The 20,369-nt window shown below is 41.0% G+C and overlaps 1 protein-coding gene across 12 annotated transcripts in view; it reads left to right on the forward strand.

Moving 5' to 3' along the window:
* The window catches only part of syngap1b (synaptic Ras GTPase activating protein 1b), a 163,578-nt gene extending 145,870 nt beyond the window's left edge, over window positions 1–17,708 (forward strand). For 6 of the 12 annotated variants that reach the window (XM_047598693.1, XM_047598695.1, XM_047598699.1 and 3 more), the window contains 2 exons: window positions 4,555–4,627; window positions 14,276–15,447. In XM_047598693.1, coding sequence (XP_047454649.1) covers window positions 4,555–4,627; window positions 14,276–14,647 — 445 coding nt within the window. In that variant the 3' untranslated portion in view covers window positions 14,648–15,447. Of the gene's footprint in view, window positions 1–407; window positions 3,580–4,554; window positions 4,628–8,744; window positions 10,722–14,275; window positions 15,448–17,037 lie in introns of those variants that run through there. The other 6 variants (XM_047598696.1, XM_047598697.1, XM_047598698.1 and 3 more) reach the window with 5 other exon arrangements.
* The last annotated feature ends 2,661 nt before the right edge of the window (window positions 17,709–20,369 follow it).

Consider the following 20,369-nt stretch of genomic DNA (forward strand, 5'->3'; position numbering starts at 1 on the left):
TCATAACCTCACAGCTTGGTTGACTTGTTATTCAAGAGCGTCACATTTGGACGTCCGCGGAGAGGAGCTTCAGCCGAGTCCTTATTTACCGGGAGCTCGTGTGAGATAGTGGCGGAGCGGCGTCCGAGTGCTTTAGTCTTTAGTTTTTATCGATCACTCACAAATTAAGTAGTTCATGGGAAAGGAGCGGAGGATCGATCGGATCTTAGCCGTATTCAGATGAAAGTAGTCGCCGGGTTTTAAGGATTCCTTCAGCGTCAGTGGCGGCTCATTAGTGATGCTGCCCAGCTGTTTCAGTTTTAAAGACTCTATAAAGACAATAGTAGAGTATTTTCACATCTTATAACAGTCTGTGGTCTGGGTGGATGTCTGTGACAGAGAATATTGCCACTTCTGATCCACTCCAGGAAAGAAGACATGGAATGAAGACAGAGAGTCCTGCTCATCTTTTATGGGAAAACATCTTTAACGCCCTAACCTTGTATATAACCACAGCCGCCATTAAACCCCCCACCCCCCCACCAGTCCTCTCCTTTATCATTTGTCCTCCATCAGCCACTTTTACGAACACAGCTCTGCCATTAACTGGATCTGGGCGTCATGTGAAATGATTCCTCTTCATTTTCAATCGATGCACTTCAAAAGCGCAAGACGATTGAAAATTTGATGAAAACGTGTCTGCACTTTTTAACTCAACTCAAAGAATCGCTCTTGGACCTTCAGGCGCAGGCACAGGACTATGGAAGACCGTGGTTTTAATATTAGCTCTTCCATTTCAAACCAAGGTGTTCACTGAAGGACTGCTTCTACAGAGTGAACCTGTGGACTAATACCTCTCTTTTTTTTTTTTACACGCACACATATACGAAGAGGGAAGAACGCCACAGACGAGAGCTGAGGCGTAGACAAGCTATGCCGCATAATACACAAACTTTATCAGAGCACTTAAAGCAAAACCACCGGTTACTTCTCCCCAGGAGTTCAATCTGAAAACAGCAAATCTGCTGCACACGTGAAGCATCGTGTGCAGGAAACAGATCTTTTCGAGGCTTGCACTTGTAACTTGTGTGACCTTTTTTTTTTTACCACCTGACTACACAAGGATGAATTAAGTAGCAGATCTGGATGCTTCCAAGTCAGTTTTACACACAGTTCACTGAGCCAGGCCGCGTCACCAGGGGCATCGTAAGACGTACAAACGTGGACAGAGATGCCCGAGCGGCATCGTCTCAGGCCATCCTACCGGGTCGACTGGACTCCAGAATCTTAGCGAAACAACAAGTGCAACCATAGCCTTATGTTGTGTTTCATCTTAAAATTGACTTTTCTGTTAAATTTCTCACTTTTAAAAAAACATACATATATATTACGTTGATGCAAATACGAGCTCAGGTTCTGCAAAAAGGAGTCGACCTCCCGTGTAGGCTTAAAAAAAAAAAAAGAAAATCTGCAGAACTTCTTCAGCGTTGTGTTTCGAGTTTCAGAGATTTTTTTCTTTGAGAGAAGCCTTAATGTTCTGTGCATAAAAAACCTTAAGCTCAGAACAAATCCAATATCTGTCATTAGACCAGGTATTCTTTCTGTTCTCAACAGTCTAATTTAAACCAAAGCCACATGTTGAGTTTTAGGTCATGTTAGGGGAAATCCACTGAGTCCACTTTACCTGTAGCACTTATATCTATATATATTTTTTCCTTTAGGCTAGAGATCCAATTAGTCGGCTACAGGCTCTCCTATTTTTCTTTTTGTCAAAATATTTTAACTATAAATATGAATTAAATTATTTATCTTCCCTCAAAGCTGCGAACTTGGCAGTAGAGTGGGAAACGAATCGTAACTGCACCTGTCATAGTAATAATCTATTTTTAATTATAATTCATAGCATATTAAAATTAAGAGCCATAAGAATAGTATTATATGAAATATATATATATGAATTCTATCGAGAGTGAGATTTTGATTATTTTAAACCGTTTTGACAATTGCAATAGCTAACTTTTTAGCAAGACGAGCGCAATAATAACAGATACGATACACATGCTGTCTGTGCAGCATCCTGATGGATCGGTGTGTATTGTATGCATGAAAGAAAACAGTGACTTCCTGCCAAAATCTTTAAAACCAGGTGCCGTCTAAAGCAGTGTCTAAACAGAGTGCATAAAGACCTGGAGCGCTGTAAAGTACCACAGAGACGACGCGACTCTTTGACTCTTTCTCAACCGTGTGTTCTGCAAAGTGTGTTCCTCAGTTACTCAACTTGTTTTTGGGCCTTTTCTTTCTTTCTTTCTTTCTTTCTTTCTTTCTTTCTTTCTTTCTTTCTTTCTTTCTTTCTTTTCTTTTCTTTTTCTTCCTCCTCCCTGTACGGTGTTTGTGAATTTCTCTGCATTTTAAATGAAAGACTGCAATGGATATTATTTATTAATTAAAAAAAAAAAGAAAGCTATTTTCTCCTTCATCGCTGTATGATTTTGCTGTATATGCTTGACTTTTGACCTGCAGTCCGTCATTGGTGGTGTCCAGTGACGTGGTGATTCAGAATAGTCGTCTTTGAGAAAGTGAGACAGTACTGTCATTTAACTTATGCAGTCACGGTATGATTTAAATATTCTCATTAAAAAGGGAAACCATACTCTTCTTATTCTTCTTCTTCTTATTACTATTATTTTCTTCTTTTTTTGTCCTTTTCCTCTCCAGAGATTATAGAAACTATTCTGGTGTCGGTATATCTGCCTCTCTCTTCTGTAGCAGGAACATATTGATAGGCTGTATAGATTGTACTACGGCAAAACTTCTGTTTAAATCTTGCAACTGAATTCCTAGTGGTGATGGCTTGATGTGCGTGTGTGCGTGTGTGTGATTGACATGGCTCGTAGCAACAGCCAAGGGTTTATATTCACTCCTGCACAGACCTGCGTCAAATTTAGTTGCAAATCGTTCTTGTGTTTTGTATTTTTATCGGGGTGGGGGGGGTAGGGGGGTCTGCTGCTGCTGCTGCTGCTGCTGCTGCTGCTTCGACACCAACGAGACGCCGACAGGTAAGGGTTTTTTTCAATGCAAAGAATAAATTGCGCTTGTCGGCACTAGAACTAAAAAAAAAAGAAAGAAGGCATTTGCAGCTGCTGTTTGACTCAGGTCTGTCTCCGTTGACGTTGCATTAACTTCTTTTACATCTTATTTGTCTCTTTGCCTTTTTTTCCTCTGTAGCAAAATATTCCGACATTGTGACCTCATGTTACACACTTTGTTTTGACTAAATGTACGACTTGACCTCAAAAGCACACTACTTGAAGTACAACTGGATATATATGAAGCTTAACTCTTTTTTTTTTTTGTAACATATCACCCACATGAATCATTGTCTGCCTTTTTGAAGTCATGTCAGAATCTTAATGCTGTATGCCCATGTTACATTCCATTGTTTTCTGGGACAGTGCTAATATTTCTGTCTGTGCTTATGACTTGACTCTTTTCTTTTCCTCTTCTTCCTCCTCCTCCTCCTTCTTCTTTTTGTAAAATAACTCTCAACACTGTACACTATTTATGGAATAAAACATCCAAACGCTTATGTTTGAAACTTCACCTGTGGGATTTCGTTCTTTATTGTCGAACGTGTGCCTCTGTGTTCTTAATAAAGTGCCGTGAATGCAGCCTTTGAGTGACACGACGGGTGCCGCAGCTTGATTGGCGGTGCGCTCGCTGCTATGTTGACAACATGGCGGCAATTAAGTGTTTTCCTGTCAGCCAGCTTGATTGGACTGGTGGCTTAATGAATGCACGACCACAACATAAAACCATGATATTCCTGCAAACTTATTCCGTGCTAGCGTATTTTTAGGATGTCTATTTATTCCCAGTAACTTCTATTACAGATAATAATAGCCACAGTTTAGCCAGTTGGCTGTGTTAGCTGCCTGTGAGATAACCCAGTGTGAGAAATATCCTTGACTGACCCTATCTGGATTAGATCCCTGGCACCGGGATAATCACGAGCTCTGGGAAACCTGCACCGTCCGCTGGCTCGTGAAAACTGCAGCAGGGTTCTCGCTCGTACATATCCGCAAGCGTTGTCTTTTGAAATGATCAGTCAAAGGATTTTAACCAACCCGTGCCGTGGTCAGTCCATGTTATGCAAGGAGACCAATTCCCTGGGGATGATCGGGATCTGTTTCCGAAGCTCCACAATACCCCGGCGCGTAATTGTCCGCGCTTTTGGCCGTGATTTACACTTTGAACACAACTTAAATTGGGGGAGAAAATCCTTTCATAAATCCCGCGTGGTTGGGAGGGAGGAGAAGAGAAAAGGCTCCACCAAAAGAAAAAAGAAAAGGAAAAACTGGCAGTGGCTGATGAAGCCTGGCGCGGGTTGGAAACACTGATGAGGGTTTTTTGAGATGCAGGCGACCAGCATCTTCTCTTCAGATGCTGGAGATGCACCTGCTTCTTTGTTAAGTATCATCTTGAATTCATAATACTCCCTCTCTTTCTGTTCTGTCACCCCCCTCCCTCCCTCCCCCTTTCTCTCTCTCCCCCTCTCTCTTTCTCTCTGCTTCCAAGACTCATGGCTGTGGAGGATGAGATAAGGGGAGGAGCCATGATTGAGCCAAAAACCAGGATTTTCGCTGATCAGGTCTGTGAGACTGCTTCTTCTCTCGTCGAGTCCGTTCGGTGGCCCGTGCTGTCCTCTCTTTTTTTTTCTTTAACCCCCCTCCTCCTCCCCTTCCCCTGCTACTGTTATGATTTTGTCTGCTGTGTGTGGTCCCTCTGACTGTCTTGCCCCCGTCCCCTGACCTGTCCCACATGTGTTTGGGTTCGACTGCCATCCGTCTGCCAGCATACCAGGGAGCTTTTAGGGAGCGAAGGGACGAGCGCTGCTGGTTGCGTTCCTCGGCTCAGGCTGTGGAGATGTCTTGACTGTAGCTCTGGGTTTTTGCGAGCGTACCTGGGTCTGTGGTGACGCTGTAGCCGTCCTCTGCCGAATGTTTCTGCCGTCCGAGCATGCTGGGGTGAAAAGACTTCGAGCCGAGGGGCACGAGTCTCCCCGTGGAGTCTGCAGCTTGGTGGTGGTGGTGGTGGTGGTGGTGCAGCTTCTCATTTCATGCTCTCAGCTCTGCTTATCCCGTCAAACTGAAGAAGCCCACCCTCAAGCATGAGTCATTCTGCAAATATAGCCTGTGCGTGTGAACATATACATGTCTGTGTATATAGAAATATATATATGCAGTGTGTTATTTTGGTAGTTAGAGCATTCATACACAGAGACTTCCACATCAGTTCCTTTTAATTGCAACCTCACAGTCAAATGAAAATAATAATTCTTCCTTTCTTGATGGTTATCACCAGGAGCAAAGGAAATATTTAAATACAAATATTTAATGTCAAAAAAGTAGCAATTCTACAATGTAGAAATATAAAATCTTATTTCAGGGGAAAGTAGGAACATCAAACTATGCTTTAATACACAAAACTAAAACAACTCTTCATGCAGAATGGCCTATTACCAGAATATGAGTGTAAATGAGTAAGAAATAACCTCTGCATTCAACTGGATAGTCCTCAAATTAAGCCCCGCCCCCAAAGATCTGATTGGCCCTGCAGATTTTAGGAGGAGCAGAATCAGTTCCCAACGTAGAACCTCCAGACCAACTCTTCAGTATGTATATATATATATATATATATATATATATATAAAATGAGGCTACGAGAAGTTGGTCTGGCTTCCATTCTAGTTGAATAGATCAGCCACAACATTATGACCACCAACAAGAGAAGTGAATAACGTTGATCATCTTGTGACAATTCAATGTTCTGCTGGGAAACTTTTGGACCTGGCATTCAATCATGTGGATGTAACTTAGACATGTAGCCCCCACCTAGACCAGACCAGGCACCCCCACCCCATAGCAATGACACTTCTTGATGGCAGCAGCCATCCCCAGCAGGATGCACACACAAAAAACACTTTAGGAACAACTCGAAAAAACACGAAGAACAGCACAAAGTATTGACCTGGCCTCCAAATTCACTAGATCCCAAACTGCTTAAGTATCTGTGGGATGATCCACAGAGGCCCCTCCGCTCAAAGAATTACCTATTAGTATTTCCCATTTGCAGTCTGCAGTGAAAGAACCGGTCAAATTAAGGCTTTCATAATGGAAAAGAAAAGAAAAACGCAAGCGATGCTCAAGCAAGTTCTGAAGGCGTCTAGTGGATTTTTATTCTAAGTAAACTTACAGATGTTTGATGGTGTAGAAACATCAAGTATTCTGCACCATGTCTTTGTTCAGATGTGTTATGAATTGAGGCTTTAGCTGCTAATACTACATGGCTACGACCAAAAAGGTGCCTCGCGCCTTCAGCTGCAGCAAAGGCTCATTTTAATTCTGCGAATGTGTTTCAGAGTCGAGAATGAAACCTGCAGAAATTCCTCGCCTATCGCTACGAGCTCATTTGGCACATTTCAATGCTTTCTAACAGCTTGATACCTTCCTCCTTTAATTGGGTCACATTTTCGAGTTCTCCTCGCTTAATTGCACGGAAAATCAAAGTAAAAGCCTCGCGGTAGATTTCTAGGTGCCTTTCAAAGCTGCAGAGAGGAGGAAACAATAATTAGCAATGCCAAGAGGGAAGAGGGAAGCTCCAGAATGCCACAGCGATGGTCACTGTCAGAGATAATATCACTGTGATTTAAACAGAGAAAATCTACTATACATTTTGTAAAACTGAAGGTTTTTACATTCTATTTTGATTCCTATTTCCTTTTTTTTTAAATTGCATTGCGTGTATTCTAGCAGTCTTTTTATATTTTGCAAACATCGCGTCCTACGTGGGGCGTAGGATGGTGACGTGAGTCTCTGCCGTTAGGAGTTAAAGTATATGAGTTTGTGTTTGTGCAGATTACAACAAAAATAAATACAGGAAAGAGAGGGAAAAAAGAGAGACTCGCATTGAAAAGAAAAGGTCTTGGTCTTTTAGAATCTCAGTGAGTCACAGTGAGTCATGTTCTTTGTCAGCAAAAAAAAAAAAAAAAAACGTTTTCTCTCGGGCTGCAAATATTAAACGATGACTCTGTAATCGCAGCAAAAGTTTTCTCGCGTCATGCTTGATGTGTTTGATGGCCTCTGTGTCATATTCCAGATTTAAACCAAGCTGCTGCGGCTCATATTTATGAGGTATAAAAGCCTCTAATTAAATCACCTCCTTCCTAACAGATGTTTGCTTTTTTTTTTTGGTTTCTGTTTTGACGCTCACCATGACTCATTGTGATTCTAAAAGTTGTCAGGATTTATCAACCAGAGACCAACTTCATAATAATCCATTAAGAGCCTGTTGTGGTTGTCTGGAGATTCTCTGGAGAGTCTGCTTGTGTTGCTGTCATATAAATGGATGAAAAATGTGCAGAATGTCACAGGTGCAGGACGTCATAATCCTTCCCAGTCCGTATTATAAGATTTATATATAAATCTAGAATATACAAAGTATATTAGTCTCATTAATATGTAAAATAAAACTACACTTCAGCCACTGGAAAGCTAATGGTGCTTTGAAAAGAACTGACTTCACCTCATATGGCTTTAAAAAGTCTTAAATGTTTCCTTATAAAAACTTATTATGAGTTAAAGTTTTTATTAGTGATTAACTGAGATATTGAGATACAGATTAAAATGATTAATCGCGATTAATCGCATGATTTTCATAGTAAGTACACTAATGTATGAGCAGGGCTTGCTCATTGAAATATATATATAATATATATAATTTTAATCTGTTTGAAAAAGGGGGTTTTGCACATTTTACTTAAAAAGGATTTAGTCAGATCCAGCATGTTGTCCATGATTAACATAATCTAGAAATATTTCTAAATAAGCTGAAAAGAGTCGACTGGACTTGTAGTGATGCGTTTGTTTAGGGTTGTTTGTTGTTTTATTCTATTTCAGAGAATGTTTGTGTGATTTTGATTTAACGGAGAAAATCGCTTCCTGAGTTTCACATCACAGTCTCATTCAATCAAAAGTTGAATTGGTTTTATTTGTGTTTACTGTTGCATCTTCTTGAATATAGTTTTTATAGCGTGTGTGCGTGTGTGTGTGTGTGTGTGTGTGTGTGTGTGTGTGTGTGGGGGGGGTGTTTTAGCAAAATGTTAAAATCGTTTTCTCTCTTCTATCTCTATCTATGTGTCTGTTTTTGCATATTATGTTGATGTAAATTGGACGCTGGGTATATTTCTGGTGTATATTTCTGTTTTCGTATTGATATCTGCGTAGAGTTGATACTTGCATGTTTGATATGAGCATGTTTTTTACTCTGAACCGGGTGAAGACTTTATTAATGAGCTGCTTTCAGATGCAGACGCGTCTCTCTTGTCCTATGAGCATGTTTTCTGCATGTTCGCTGCTCTAACGCTTCCCGGCTGCTGAGTGACCTGATGATGTTTGTTTGTGTGTATTGTTGCATTCCTTTGGAAAGCATTATACGTGTTTATTTATGTGTTTGTTCACTTTGTGTCGTGCACTGTATCTGTTTTGGGTGGCTGTTGTTTCTCCTCAACCCTCACATCCCTTCTGAATCCTCCCCTCTTTGCACACAAGCCTCTTCCCTTATTCTTTTGCCTTCAGCCTCTTCCTCCTCCTCCTCCTCCTCTTCCTCTCCTCCTCCTGCCTCCTCGCTTTAAGCCCTCCTTTCCTCTCCTCTCATCTCCTTTCCTCTCCTCTCCTCCTATGTTGATGAGATACGGTGATTTCTCTTAGGGGAGGCGTCAGTCCATCCTAGTGCAGCCCCGTCTTGCGCCTGTCCCACCCCGAGTACCCAGGTAATAAACAAGCCGGCAAACTCTCACTCTCCATCCATGACTGCTGCCTCTTTCCTTCTGTTCTCTGTGTGCGTCCCTGTCCCGTACGCAGCACCACGTCAACTCTCCTCAGGCCGACGTCCCCATATTTTTATAGTCAGAGGAGCGAGGTCTGTCACAGAATGACTGGACAGAGGTAACTGATGGTCCTGTGGGGCGGGCGGACAACAAAACGTTGTTTAATATTTAGTTAATGCTGCAGCGAGTGTTGCTCGTCTAGTATAAAGAATTATAACATATCTGTGTCATCTTCAATAATAATAATGTTATTTATAAAGCGCTTTAAATCAAAGTGTTTAACAGGCAGTGAGAACAAATAATGAGACATAAAAAACAACAAAGACACAGAAATAAAACAGTTTATATGATTAAAAAACATGTCAAGTCTCATAAGAAGCAGTAAATAGATGGGTCTTTAACTTGTCTAATGTCCTGAGGAAGACTGTTCCATAACACTGGTGCACGGAAAGAAAAGGCACATTCACCAGCAACACTCAGCGGACCAGTTCTGGTGCATAAAATCAAATCAAATCAAAGTTTAACTTTACAGAACAGGCCAAAAGTTTGGAAGCAACTTCAAGTTGCATGATGCCTTTCTAAAAAACAACGGCATGAGTTCTGTGTATTCTGTGTTGCTTTAGGTAAACATTAATGTAGCTGCATAAATGTGAGTAAAAGAAAAGAAGGGCTCAGTTTTACAGTCGAGAAGATTTGCAAGAGTCACAAAAAAAAAAAAAAAAAACAGTTTGCATTGTTCACTCTTTAACTTTTGAGAGTCTGCATACAAATACACACCTAAATGCAGAGCGGGGGGCCGAGGGTACCTAAGGGACGCCCCCCACGGGCAGTCATCCCTGAGCATGGCAGGCCCCCGCCAGGAAACACTGGAGAACTAAAAGACTAAAATGATAAGAAATTAAAATAAATAGATACGTTTATTTAACACCCTTTAACCAGTAAAAATAGGTGATAAAAGTAAATAAATTAACCATAACATATGTAAAACACTAAATAAAATTCAAATGTGATTAAATAGAGTTAATAAGAATTAAAATCATGTAAAAGTCTGATTAAAAACATGAGTCTTGAGCCGTTTTTTTTAAAAGCTCACAGATCCAATAAGATATGTGATTTACAGTTACCAGAGGCTCCTTGAAATGAGCCCTGATGTGACACGGCAGCAGGCAAAGAGAGGCCAACACAGGTCGTATTTACCAGCTCAGGTCAGAATACGAGCTGCAGTGTTCTGCACCATCTGCACATCGCCAAGTCTTTGTGGCGATCGCGACAAAAGGGCATCGCAGTAATCAAGTCGAGGTCACACAAAGGAGTGAATCAGAACCTCAGCCTCCTTACACGACAGGATCGATCGGATCTTCACAGTATTTCTAAGATGATAAAAGGACAAAATGCAACAAAAAAAATAACAAAAAAGATGTTTGACTCAGTTTCTGGAGGCTAATAATCATCATCTTTATAAATATACTGCAGCTTTTTCACCGCTGTGGCGTAAAAGTAGTATCAGCAAACTGTACACAGCTCAAAACTCACAACTTTCTCCTACAATCATCAGTTCAGCAGAGAAGCTGGCGAGAAACGTCTCAGTGGGCTGGGAAGTAAAATCCTGAGAAGAAAAGAGAAGTAAACATGAGTTCTGTTTGAAGGCAGCATTCGTCTCTAAAGGGATCAGAGGGCAGTAGTAGGACATGTAGATGTTATTATGAGCCGCGGTTTAACCAACACAGAGAAGAAGAAAATACATCCACATGCAACTGGGTGCAACCAATCACAGCCAGTTAGTTAGACTTAGACGCAGATAAACTTTAATCATCCACAAGGGAAATTACTTGGTCACAGTAGCTTAGTTGCACACACACAAAAAAAGAAAAGAGGGTAATATAGTAAAAATAATAATAAATAAAATAAAATCTAGTAAGATAAAAATAAAATAACTAAAAATAAAAAAATACTAGAAATAAAAGAAAAGAAAATATAAACAGGATAAAATAAAATAGTAACAGCAGAAAATATTACTAAATTTGCAAATGAACAAATGTACCAGAAAGTGAATGTGAGTTGTAAACTAATTCAGTATAATCAGCTCCCAACTTTCCTCCACAAAAGGTTTGTGTATTTCATCAAGGCAAATGTTTCCTATTAGAATTAATTCATATGTATATATATATATATACACATGTATAGACAGGTTGTCTTCTGTTACTTTTATAAATGAAGAAAATAATGACACCTGACAAACATGTATCATTAGTATTTCTTATTAAAGTTCATAAGGATGAGATTCCGCTCACGATTCGGTAAAAAAAAGAGACTTTTAAAGAAACAAAAATAGAACAAACAGCGTATGTGTTTTAACCTAAAATATATTTTTATTTCTGGCGTTTTAACGTCTCATTTTCTCAGACTTGTGAGTAAAAACATAGAATTTATCTTTTTTTTTTAATCCGTCCCAACACAATCAATGCCGCGTTGTCTCCGATTCACATGGTAACTCTGGAAATATTCTGTGACAGACCTCGAACTGGATTTAATGAACGGAGACGGACTACGGCCAATTAAGCTCCAGGCCCGGCCGGAAACATAAAGAACAGATTAAAATGTCATTACTTCCTCTGACACACAGTCCAGTCATAACCAGCGATCCCCTGACATGCTGTATATGCCAACATTATGATTAGGAGGTGATTTTTTTCTTTACTCTTGGCAACTTTATTGTTGAAATGCACAAAAATACAAACCGATCAATGGCTGCCATTGATTTATTTTTTGTGTTCGGCTCCATTCAGATGTTGGCATTTGCAAAATTCTGCTCTTCATCACATTTAATTATCGTCACCTCATGTTTTGGCTTCAACTTTAAATATGCAAAAAAAAAAAAAAAAAGAACTTTAATGCAAACAAATCCAAATCAATTAATGGTGTAAAAATAAACCAAGGACATGGATTTCGATGACATTACCGTCCTCGTTGATGAGAGTCACCTCAGATATTTGTGTTATTTCCATCATGTTGTGCTTTCTTTTCCTCAAAGGCATCATATTTATTTGTTGGCTCCGCTCTCCTGAACCTCATCCTCTCACGTCTCATCCCTCCCAGAACACGCTCTGATCAACAGTTATGTGAAATCTCCGTATCTGACCCAGTCCTCCCCCTCCAAAGAACACTGATTACCGTGCACATGTTTCCCTGTGTTTAATTCGTGTCTCTGTGTGTGTCCGTGTGTGTGTGTGTGTGTCCCGTGTTTCTGATATTTAAGTGTTTGTGTTTTGGCATCTGGGACGTATTATTAGAGTTATTAATATTGTTATTTGTTGGAGTAGTGGTAGGCCAGCTGTTACCTGTGCGTCTGAAGATGTGTGACATGTTTGTGTTTTTATTTGCGTCAAAGTCTGAGCTCTTCACCTGGCAAGCAGTTGCTTTTTTATTTTTTTATTTATTTCTTCTGCTGTAGATAAACAAATTGATCTCAACCAACACTTAACTGCAGGTTCTTGCATTTTCAAACGTGGAGAAAGATTTCACAGTTTTTCTCTAGACACCCATGATCCAAATTGGAGTGATTGGAGGTTGGAGGAGATGGGTAAGACTTTCTGTGTGTACGATATATATATATATATATTCTCTCTGCATCATCTCCTAGACGCCTAACATCCCAGTAATCCACTAAGTGTTTTGTGTTTCTGTCTCCAAAACCACAATTTTCATTAGCATTAAAAAAAAAAAAAAAAAAACACGACACACACCAAGCTGTAATTGAATGCACCAAGTAATCAGACACACAAAGAGTGGAGCAAAGCTTGGTAAGTTTTTTTTTTTTTTAAAGAAAAAAGAAAAAAGGATGTCAGTAAACATTTTGCCATGTCTTTGTTCAGCTGCTCGATCCCTGAGTTTAATAGACATGTGTGCCTGGTCTACACATGGATATTAAACGACACTGTTGGTTGTGTTTGAGAATAACGAAGCAAGTGGAGTCGGTGGAGTCATGTTACTGGCATCCTGTAACTGTGTGTAGCACCAGTCAGCAGCTGGAAGTGTTTTCATTCCTTTTTGGTTCTGATTGAGAAGAGAAAAGGCCCAATAATTCACACCCAACACTGGGCTCTTCTTTTTTTTTATTATTATTCTTTTTATTTTTTGCTTTTCTTTCTTCTTGTTTTTTTTTTTTTTTCTCTCAAGTGAAATGGAAACACCTCCCACGCACAGTGGACTCACCCATCAGATACAGTTTATCCAGTGATTGTTTTTTTGCTCCTTTGATTCTTTGACTCATTCTCTCGACTGGATGCAGACCGAACGACTGTATCTCTCCTCCTTCCTGTCGCCTCCTCCCTCTGCAGCAGCTCATTCCATCCATGCTACAGTATTTCATACTTTCTTGTACGTGAGAGCGTTGAAGTGGTATTTAATGTCGTGCGTGCACATTCTCACAGGTTTCACAAAGCTCTGTGATTAGCAGGAACAAACCGAGTGCGGTGCAGGGCGGATGGTTAAAACTTTTCTATTCAAACTCCTGCAGCAGCAGCGTCCTCGTAGTTGTCTATTGGCACAATAACACGATTGTTTTCTCTTCCCACTGCTCCCACACAGACGTCAGTGAACGCGGCCGGGAGTGAAGGCTTGATATAAACTAATAATGAGACTTATTTGTAAGTAAAAAAAAACAAAAAAAAACAAAAAACAAACTTTGACTCGATCGCTAATCAAAAGCTGCAACCCGGGATTAGCTTAGCCACGCTTAGCAACTCGTTGCTACGTGATTCGGGTTCGACGTTTTGGTTGGTGACTCTGGCTCAGGTTTGGCTTTAGGATGCACGCTGACCTCTATGTGGCTTGGCCCTTTTTTATTTTTCTGCATGTTTTTAGTAACAGTTAAGTGCTGCTAGCCGTAGTCTGTAAGATATTTCCAGCTGATGGACATATTGGCAAAGATTCCCGACACAACACCCCCCTTTTTTGCCACTCGCCCCCGAGAGGATCAGGATCCTTTGAGGAAGTTTAACTCCCCCTCATCTCCTCCTCTTTCCTTGTGCCGCCATTTCTATCGGTGTACGTCACACATCGACCTCGTAACCCTCTCTTTCTTCTCTCTGTGTCTCTTCCCTTTTTTTCCGTGTGGTTTCCTCCAACCCCTCGTCACATTTTTTGAATGCTTCTTTTACATGTCCTCATCCCTCACCCCGTCCTCTCTATTTTTCGATGTTTTCCGCCTCAAACCGACCTCATCCCTTCCCCTCCTGTCACTGCTCTCCGACATGTGAATTTTTTTCTCCCTCTTGATTGGACATCTCCTTTTACAACTTGCCACTCACATCCCTCCCATCGCTCATTGAATGGCCTCTCTCCTCCTACCACCACCTCTCCCTGCTCCCACTCCTCTTTCCCCCCCTCTCCTCTTTCTCTATATCTCGCTAGGAGGACCAGCATTCCTCCCTGGGTTCTGCAGACCCCGGTGTGAGAACTGAAGGTGGAGGGGGAGGCGGAGAAGGAGGACAAGGAGGAGGAGGAGGAGGAGGAGGAGGAGGAGGAGGAGCGGTAACCAGCGATCAAGGCTTCAGACTCTCTTCCTTGGGCATTTCCTCTGACAGCTCGCCCCCCAATGGAGTCCTCCCCCAAACCGTAGACCCTCCCTCTCTACCCACTCCTCATCAACATCCTAGTCAGAATGGAGAGCTCCGTGGCAACCACGCATCCTCCTCCATGGCAACCTCACAGGCAACCGGAACCACGGCAACCGCAACCACAGGCATAGCAGAGGAAGGGGGAGTAGGTCAAACACAACACTGAGCCAAATCAGAGAGAGATGACACAAATGAAAACACCGTCTTTTTCCCATTTAGCGAGACACTTCTTTAAATAAAAAACAAAAGAAAGAAAGAAAGAAAGAAGTCCCCATGTGTATCCGTGTTGTCCCCCCCGGGGGCAAGAGAGAGAAGAAATGTGCGCGGGAGACGAGTAGTTACCACACAGCCTCCGTGCAGCGAAAGACACATTAAGACACACAACGTAAAGGGCTCTTCAACGGACACTTGTGCTCTTCAGACCAGCATCAGTCTTGCAGGACGAGATGCTGATGCTTTATCACACACTTTGAATCTGTCAAACCAAACATTTGACACGCGTGAAAACGTCAGCTCCGTGCACTCACCGCCTTCCGTGCGAAGCTAAATCCACGTAGGGATCAAGCACTAGAGAATGTCTTGCACCCCAAAGACTTCACGGTAGCCATTAGCGAGAGAAGAGCTAGCTTATTGGTAGCCTCTGACTCGCACATGGACGTAGACGCATTAATGTCCTGCAACTCGGCTAGGCGGCGGAGACGTGGCGACGTAGTCTGGCTTCCTTAGTGCCTTTGAGTGTTTTTCAACAGGGTTTTTCCAACAGAGACGCCAGGAGACGGGGATCCCAGGTTAGCTTCACTAGAGAGGGAAAGGAAGAGAGATCGGTAGAGGTTCGAGCGACCGGAGACGCTCTCGCAAACTTTTTTCTCCTTCTTTTCTTTTTTTTCAATCTAAGGGACTTCTTGTATTTTTGGACTGAGCTCGTGCAATTTTTCTCTTCTCAATCTCAGAACCGATATGTGATTTCAAAAAAAAAAAAAAAAAAAAAACTGGTGCTAAACAGAAACAAATGGTGCCATTTTTCCAAGTCAGCTGTCTGTGTCTGCCATAGCACTGCCTCCTTCATGACTCACCCCCTGTCCTTTTCTCTCCTCAAGTTTGTCTTTGACAGGACACGTTTTGTCCCCCCCCCCACCCTCGTGTGTTTTCTATGTGTGTCCCTGTTCTCTGTGCATCCTGTTGTTGTCTGAGGGGGGGTTGTTGGGGTTTCCACATCTGTTTTTATTTTATATTATTTTTAGACGCATACTCCTCCAATCTCTGGTTTTACTAACAGTTAATCAAAATTGACGGATCAGCAAATGCACGGGCGACTTTCACAGCCCCCGAAGTGCTAATTTCACTAATAGTTTTAAGACTGAGTCAGGTTCATTTAAATGAAAGTGTTTGTTTTTCTTTTAAATGAAAAAAGGATTGGTTTCACTGTGTTCACATGCAGGAGAAGAGGGATCTAATAAGTGTAAATAAATACTAATGCCAGCTAATGTTTTTCACTTTTTGGGCTTGCACTGCATTTTACCACATTTTGTAAAGTTAACATTTGTAAATGGAAACATTGCAGAGGTCCTTTTAAAAGACCATTTCAACCATTTTGCTTTGCTTGCCATTAAGTGCCTGGGATAAATAAATATATATATATATGGAGTATCCTTCGGCCAGTAGACTAGCTAGTCAACGCACTTTATAAAGCCTTGCTTTAGACAATAGGAATATATGATAATCTTAATTCTTAGAAATCTTTTATTTAATGCTTCTTTGTTTTGTTTGAAGTTCTATTTATAATAAAAGATAAAAAAGGTGAAACAGAGTCATTTAGAGAAACGTTACTTGTTGTATTTTTGAAAAGAGCTGCTCTGTTTCTCACGAGTCAGATGCTACAAACGAACAAAAGAAACACACACACACACACAAACACACTTTGAAATGTTTGTATCCATGTCCCTTCATCCTGTGTATGAACTGTCTCTCGTTAGGTTTGTCTGGATGTGAATCTGTTCTTGTCTTTCGTAGCCTCGCGCTCCGGCGTCGCTCTGCAGCAACGACCGCTCGGCTTGTTTAAAATGTGGAGGTTGAACCGAGAGGAGTCCGAGAGAGTTTCACACATCATCTGACTTTTGCCGTGTCAGAGGTCGAATAAAACGGCCGCTAGAGATTAGATTAGACTCATAATTAACAGTGAATGTGTAACTGTCCAGCCACCAAATGTCAATAATGCTAGCAGTCATCCAGCGCAGGGAAAGAGCGTCTCCTTTAGACGTCACGTAGGGCTACTTCCTCCTCCTCCTCCTTCTTCTTCTTCTTTCTTGTGACATGACTTGTGTGATGAATGTTAAAGCGTGAGGTGAGGGGATGAACGTGCCAAAACGACATGATCGAGAAAAATTTAACAATTGCTGTGAAACAATACCTCAGTGACTCAGGTAAACAAGCCTCAGAGCTGAACACAGAGATCTGCAGAGTCTCCGACGCTCGTTCAAATAGCTTCAAAAAGCACCTGATCAAGCACCCTCCCCCGTTTCTTCTCTCTCTCTGTCTCCCCTTTTTTTCTCCCCCTAGCCACTCTCAAAGCTTCATGGAGGACAATGTGGAACCTAATTGGCTGATGCACCATCGGCAGTCCACAGGGTGGCATGGCCAAATGTCCAGAGCCCTGTCTCGCGACGCGATTGGCTGACAAAGGGAGAACTTGGGCCATTGGTCCCAGTCTCTTTGCTCAGAGGATGGTGCAGAGCCCCAGCGGACCATGTAAGGAAATGCTGGGATTTTTAATTTTATTTTAATTTTTTATTTTTTTTTTTTTACTTGGGCCCTCTCTCTCTGATTTGATGAGAAGATTTTTTTTTTTTAAATGTCTGTGACGCCTCGTGGTTGGATCTACATTTTACTTATTAAAGGTAGGCTGGACGTACAGTTCGCTGGTGTTTGTTCGCCTGCCGAGCATGCAAAGAACAGCTATGCAGTCAGTCTGATCTATCAGCAGAACAGAGGAGGCCAAAAAAAAGAAAGGAAAGAAAAAGGCTCCCGATGAGAGAGAGGGGCGGGTAGGATCTATTTCAAAGGTGCTTGACTTCTCTTCAAAATTCAGTCAAAGCTGATTTCCTTTCAGAGCATTTATTTCCCTCTCTATCTATCTATCTATCTATCTATCTATCTATCTATCTATCTATCTATCTATCTATCTATCTATCTATCTATAATACAGGCCAAAAGTTTGGAAGCAAGAGCAAATTACATGGTCTTGGTTTACTTAACGTGATTATTAAGTAAAGACATTTTCACTATAATTATCAGGTATTTTCTGGAGTTTTTCTGGCTTTAACAACATCGTGACATATAATGAGGCATTCGTTCCACAAGGGATATTTGTATATTTTTATGCAGACTCTCAAAAGCCAAAGAGTTAAAGTGAATAATACAAACTGTGATTTGTTCTTTTACTTTTGCACTGAAGTTCCTGCAAATCTTCTCGACCCTAAAATTAAGCCTTTCTTCTTTTCTTGTGCTGACATTTATTCAGCAGTGGCCTGGCGACATTAATGTTCACCTCAAGCACAGGGAGGTACTGTAGAGGGGTCGCAAAATCTTTGGTTGATTAGACATTTTTTATATATATGTTTTAATTTCCCCCCACAAATTTAAATTTCCCTAAATAAACATTAACATGAATCCAACATATTTTAGTAAAGAGATAAATGGAGACAAAAGATGTGATCTGTCAGTCAACACTTCACTCATTCAGTGATACAGGAGCAGTTCAAAGTTTCACACGGAGCGCCACACTTTACCTGTTCATCTAAGCCTCCTGTACACAATAGGCCCCGCCCATATCGCTGCTGAGCCAATCATGAGGCTGCATATTCCACATAGACTCTGTTAGGTTCCCTCCCATTGGCTTAAAGCCTGTTCAGTCAGGGTGCAATATTAGCAGAAGAGAAGCTAACGGTGCAGCTAGCTCCCATCAGAAAACTACTGAGGACAGAATGAGTTTTATTTTCTTTAACTTTATCTTAATTTCATACACATACACTTATATGTATGTTCATGTCAGGTGTGTTTATGTTTACGCCAGTTGCACGGCCACCCTACTGTTGCACGTTTGAAATAAAAATAAATCAGTATCTGAACCTGTGTATTATTTGAATAGTTTAATATTGAATGCAAAATGATAATAATAATGTTTATTTATAGATAGAACTATGTAGAGTTTAATATAGAGCGGATACAGTAGGTAGAGGGTCACTACTTTATCTGTCATCAGTTTGGGGTCCTGACGTTGACCCTGAACTTAAGTTAAACTGAGGAAAATGGTTCATATCAATAAAAACAAAGTGTGATCATGCAGTAAATTCATAGAATTCATACTGGTTTTTAAGAAAGGTATTGTGAACAGAAACTTGAAGTTGCTTCCAAACGTTTGGATCTATCTATCTATCTATCTATCTATCTATCTATCTATCTATCTATCTATCTATCTATCTATCTATCTATCTTGTAGACTTTTCAAATTTCTCTCCATCCATCCCACTCTTTATTCATCCAGGATCCTCACAGATATTATTTAACTCCACTTGATCTCGACTCATAGTTTCCAGCTCTTCCGTTCGTCTCCTCTTTTCAGACTTTGATTTTTAAAAGGAAACTAAATATGCACAGCCTAATTCAACAAAAAATAAAATAATAATAATAATAAGTGAAACACCGCTCCTGAACAAAACTAAACCTAAAACAAAAAAACTCTGGCTTCATTGAGGACTTTGAGAAACCGGGACTGAATGTTATTATTTATATTTCTACGATGACAAACTGCTTATTCTTACTTCTTTAAAAAAAAAAAAGAAACTGTTGGTCAGAAACCTTCCGGAGCAGATCTTTATTTCTTGATATAGATAGACGCCTCTATCTAATGGAAGTTGACGAATAAATAATCCGTTTTATATGAACTAACTTTTCTTACTGAGACAATCTGGTGGAGAGACGCGTTGCCCTGCAGGACCGCGACGGAAAGGGACAAACTTTGTGTTTTACCTACTCCCCTCACGACAGTTTGCACGTCCTTCCTTCCTCTTTGGTTGTTATCGCTCAAATAACAAAAAACGGTTAAAAAAAAACGCAGAGAAGCGTCCGGATGCTTCTCTCGCCACCATCGCCATGGAGCTCTCCATTTACGGACGATGTGAAAGCCAAACGGATGAGGACATTCTTACTTTTGTACTACTTGTCTGTGGAGTTTCCAACCGTGCGGAGGATGAACTCTTGGTTTCAGTGCGCCCCCCCCCCCCCCCCTCCCTCCATTTCTTTGTATGGACGGACTCCGCTGACACCGATCCGAGTTGAAATCCCCGCCACTTTTCTTTTTTTTTTTGACTGGACAGAGAGAGACATGTTAGAGGTCCCGCTGAAACGAGTGAATGTGTTTGTACATACGTGTGTGCGTACGTACCGCGGCTAAATCTCTGTGTATATACTGGATATATGTGTATATATGGTATGTCTATGTGTATATACGGTTTGTTTGTATATGCAGAGTGTACAGTTATTTTTTCCTCTAATGTTTCTCTCTCTTTCTACGACTGGGCCTTCTCGCGTTACCAATCCCGAGGCACGGAGACGTTTTTACATGTACCGACGTCTATCGGTGGCACCGCGTGTGCAGACTCAACAATATATAATATCAGCGAGCTCTGTCACTTAAAAGCTGCATCCTACAAGCTCTCACACAGGAATTAACTCACATAATCTTAAAGCTTGCACTCATTTTCTGACCAACTAAAAAGCTTTTCTAAGTAGACCTGGGTGACCAAGCAATGTTTGTACATATATAGACTAAGACTTTTCTTTTTTCTTTTTTTTTTTTTTTTGTTTTCCAGAAACCTCCATTTACTTTCCTT

Source organism: Mugil cephalus, chromosome 11 (genome assembly GCF_022458985.1).
Source record: "Mugil cephalus isolate CIBA_MC_2020 chromosome 11, CIBA_Mcephalus_1.1, whole genome shotgun sequence".
NCBI lineage: Eukaryota > Metazoa > Chordata > Actinopteri > Mugiliformes > Mugilidae > Mugil > Mugil cephalus.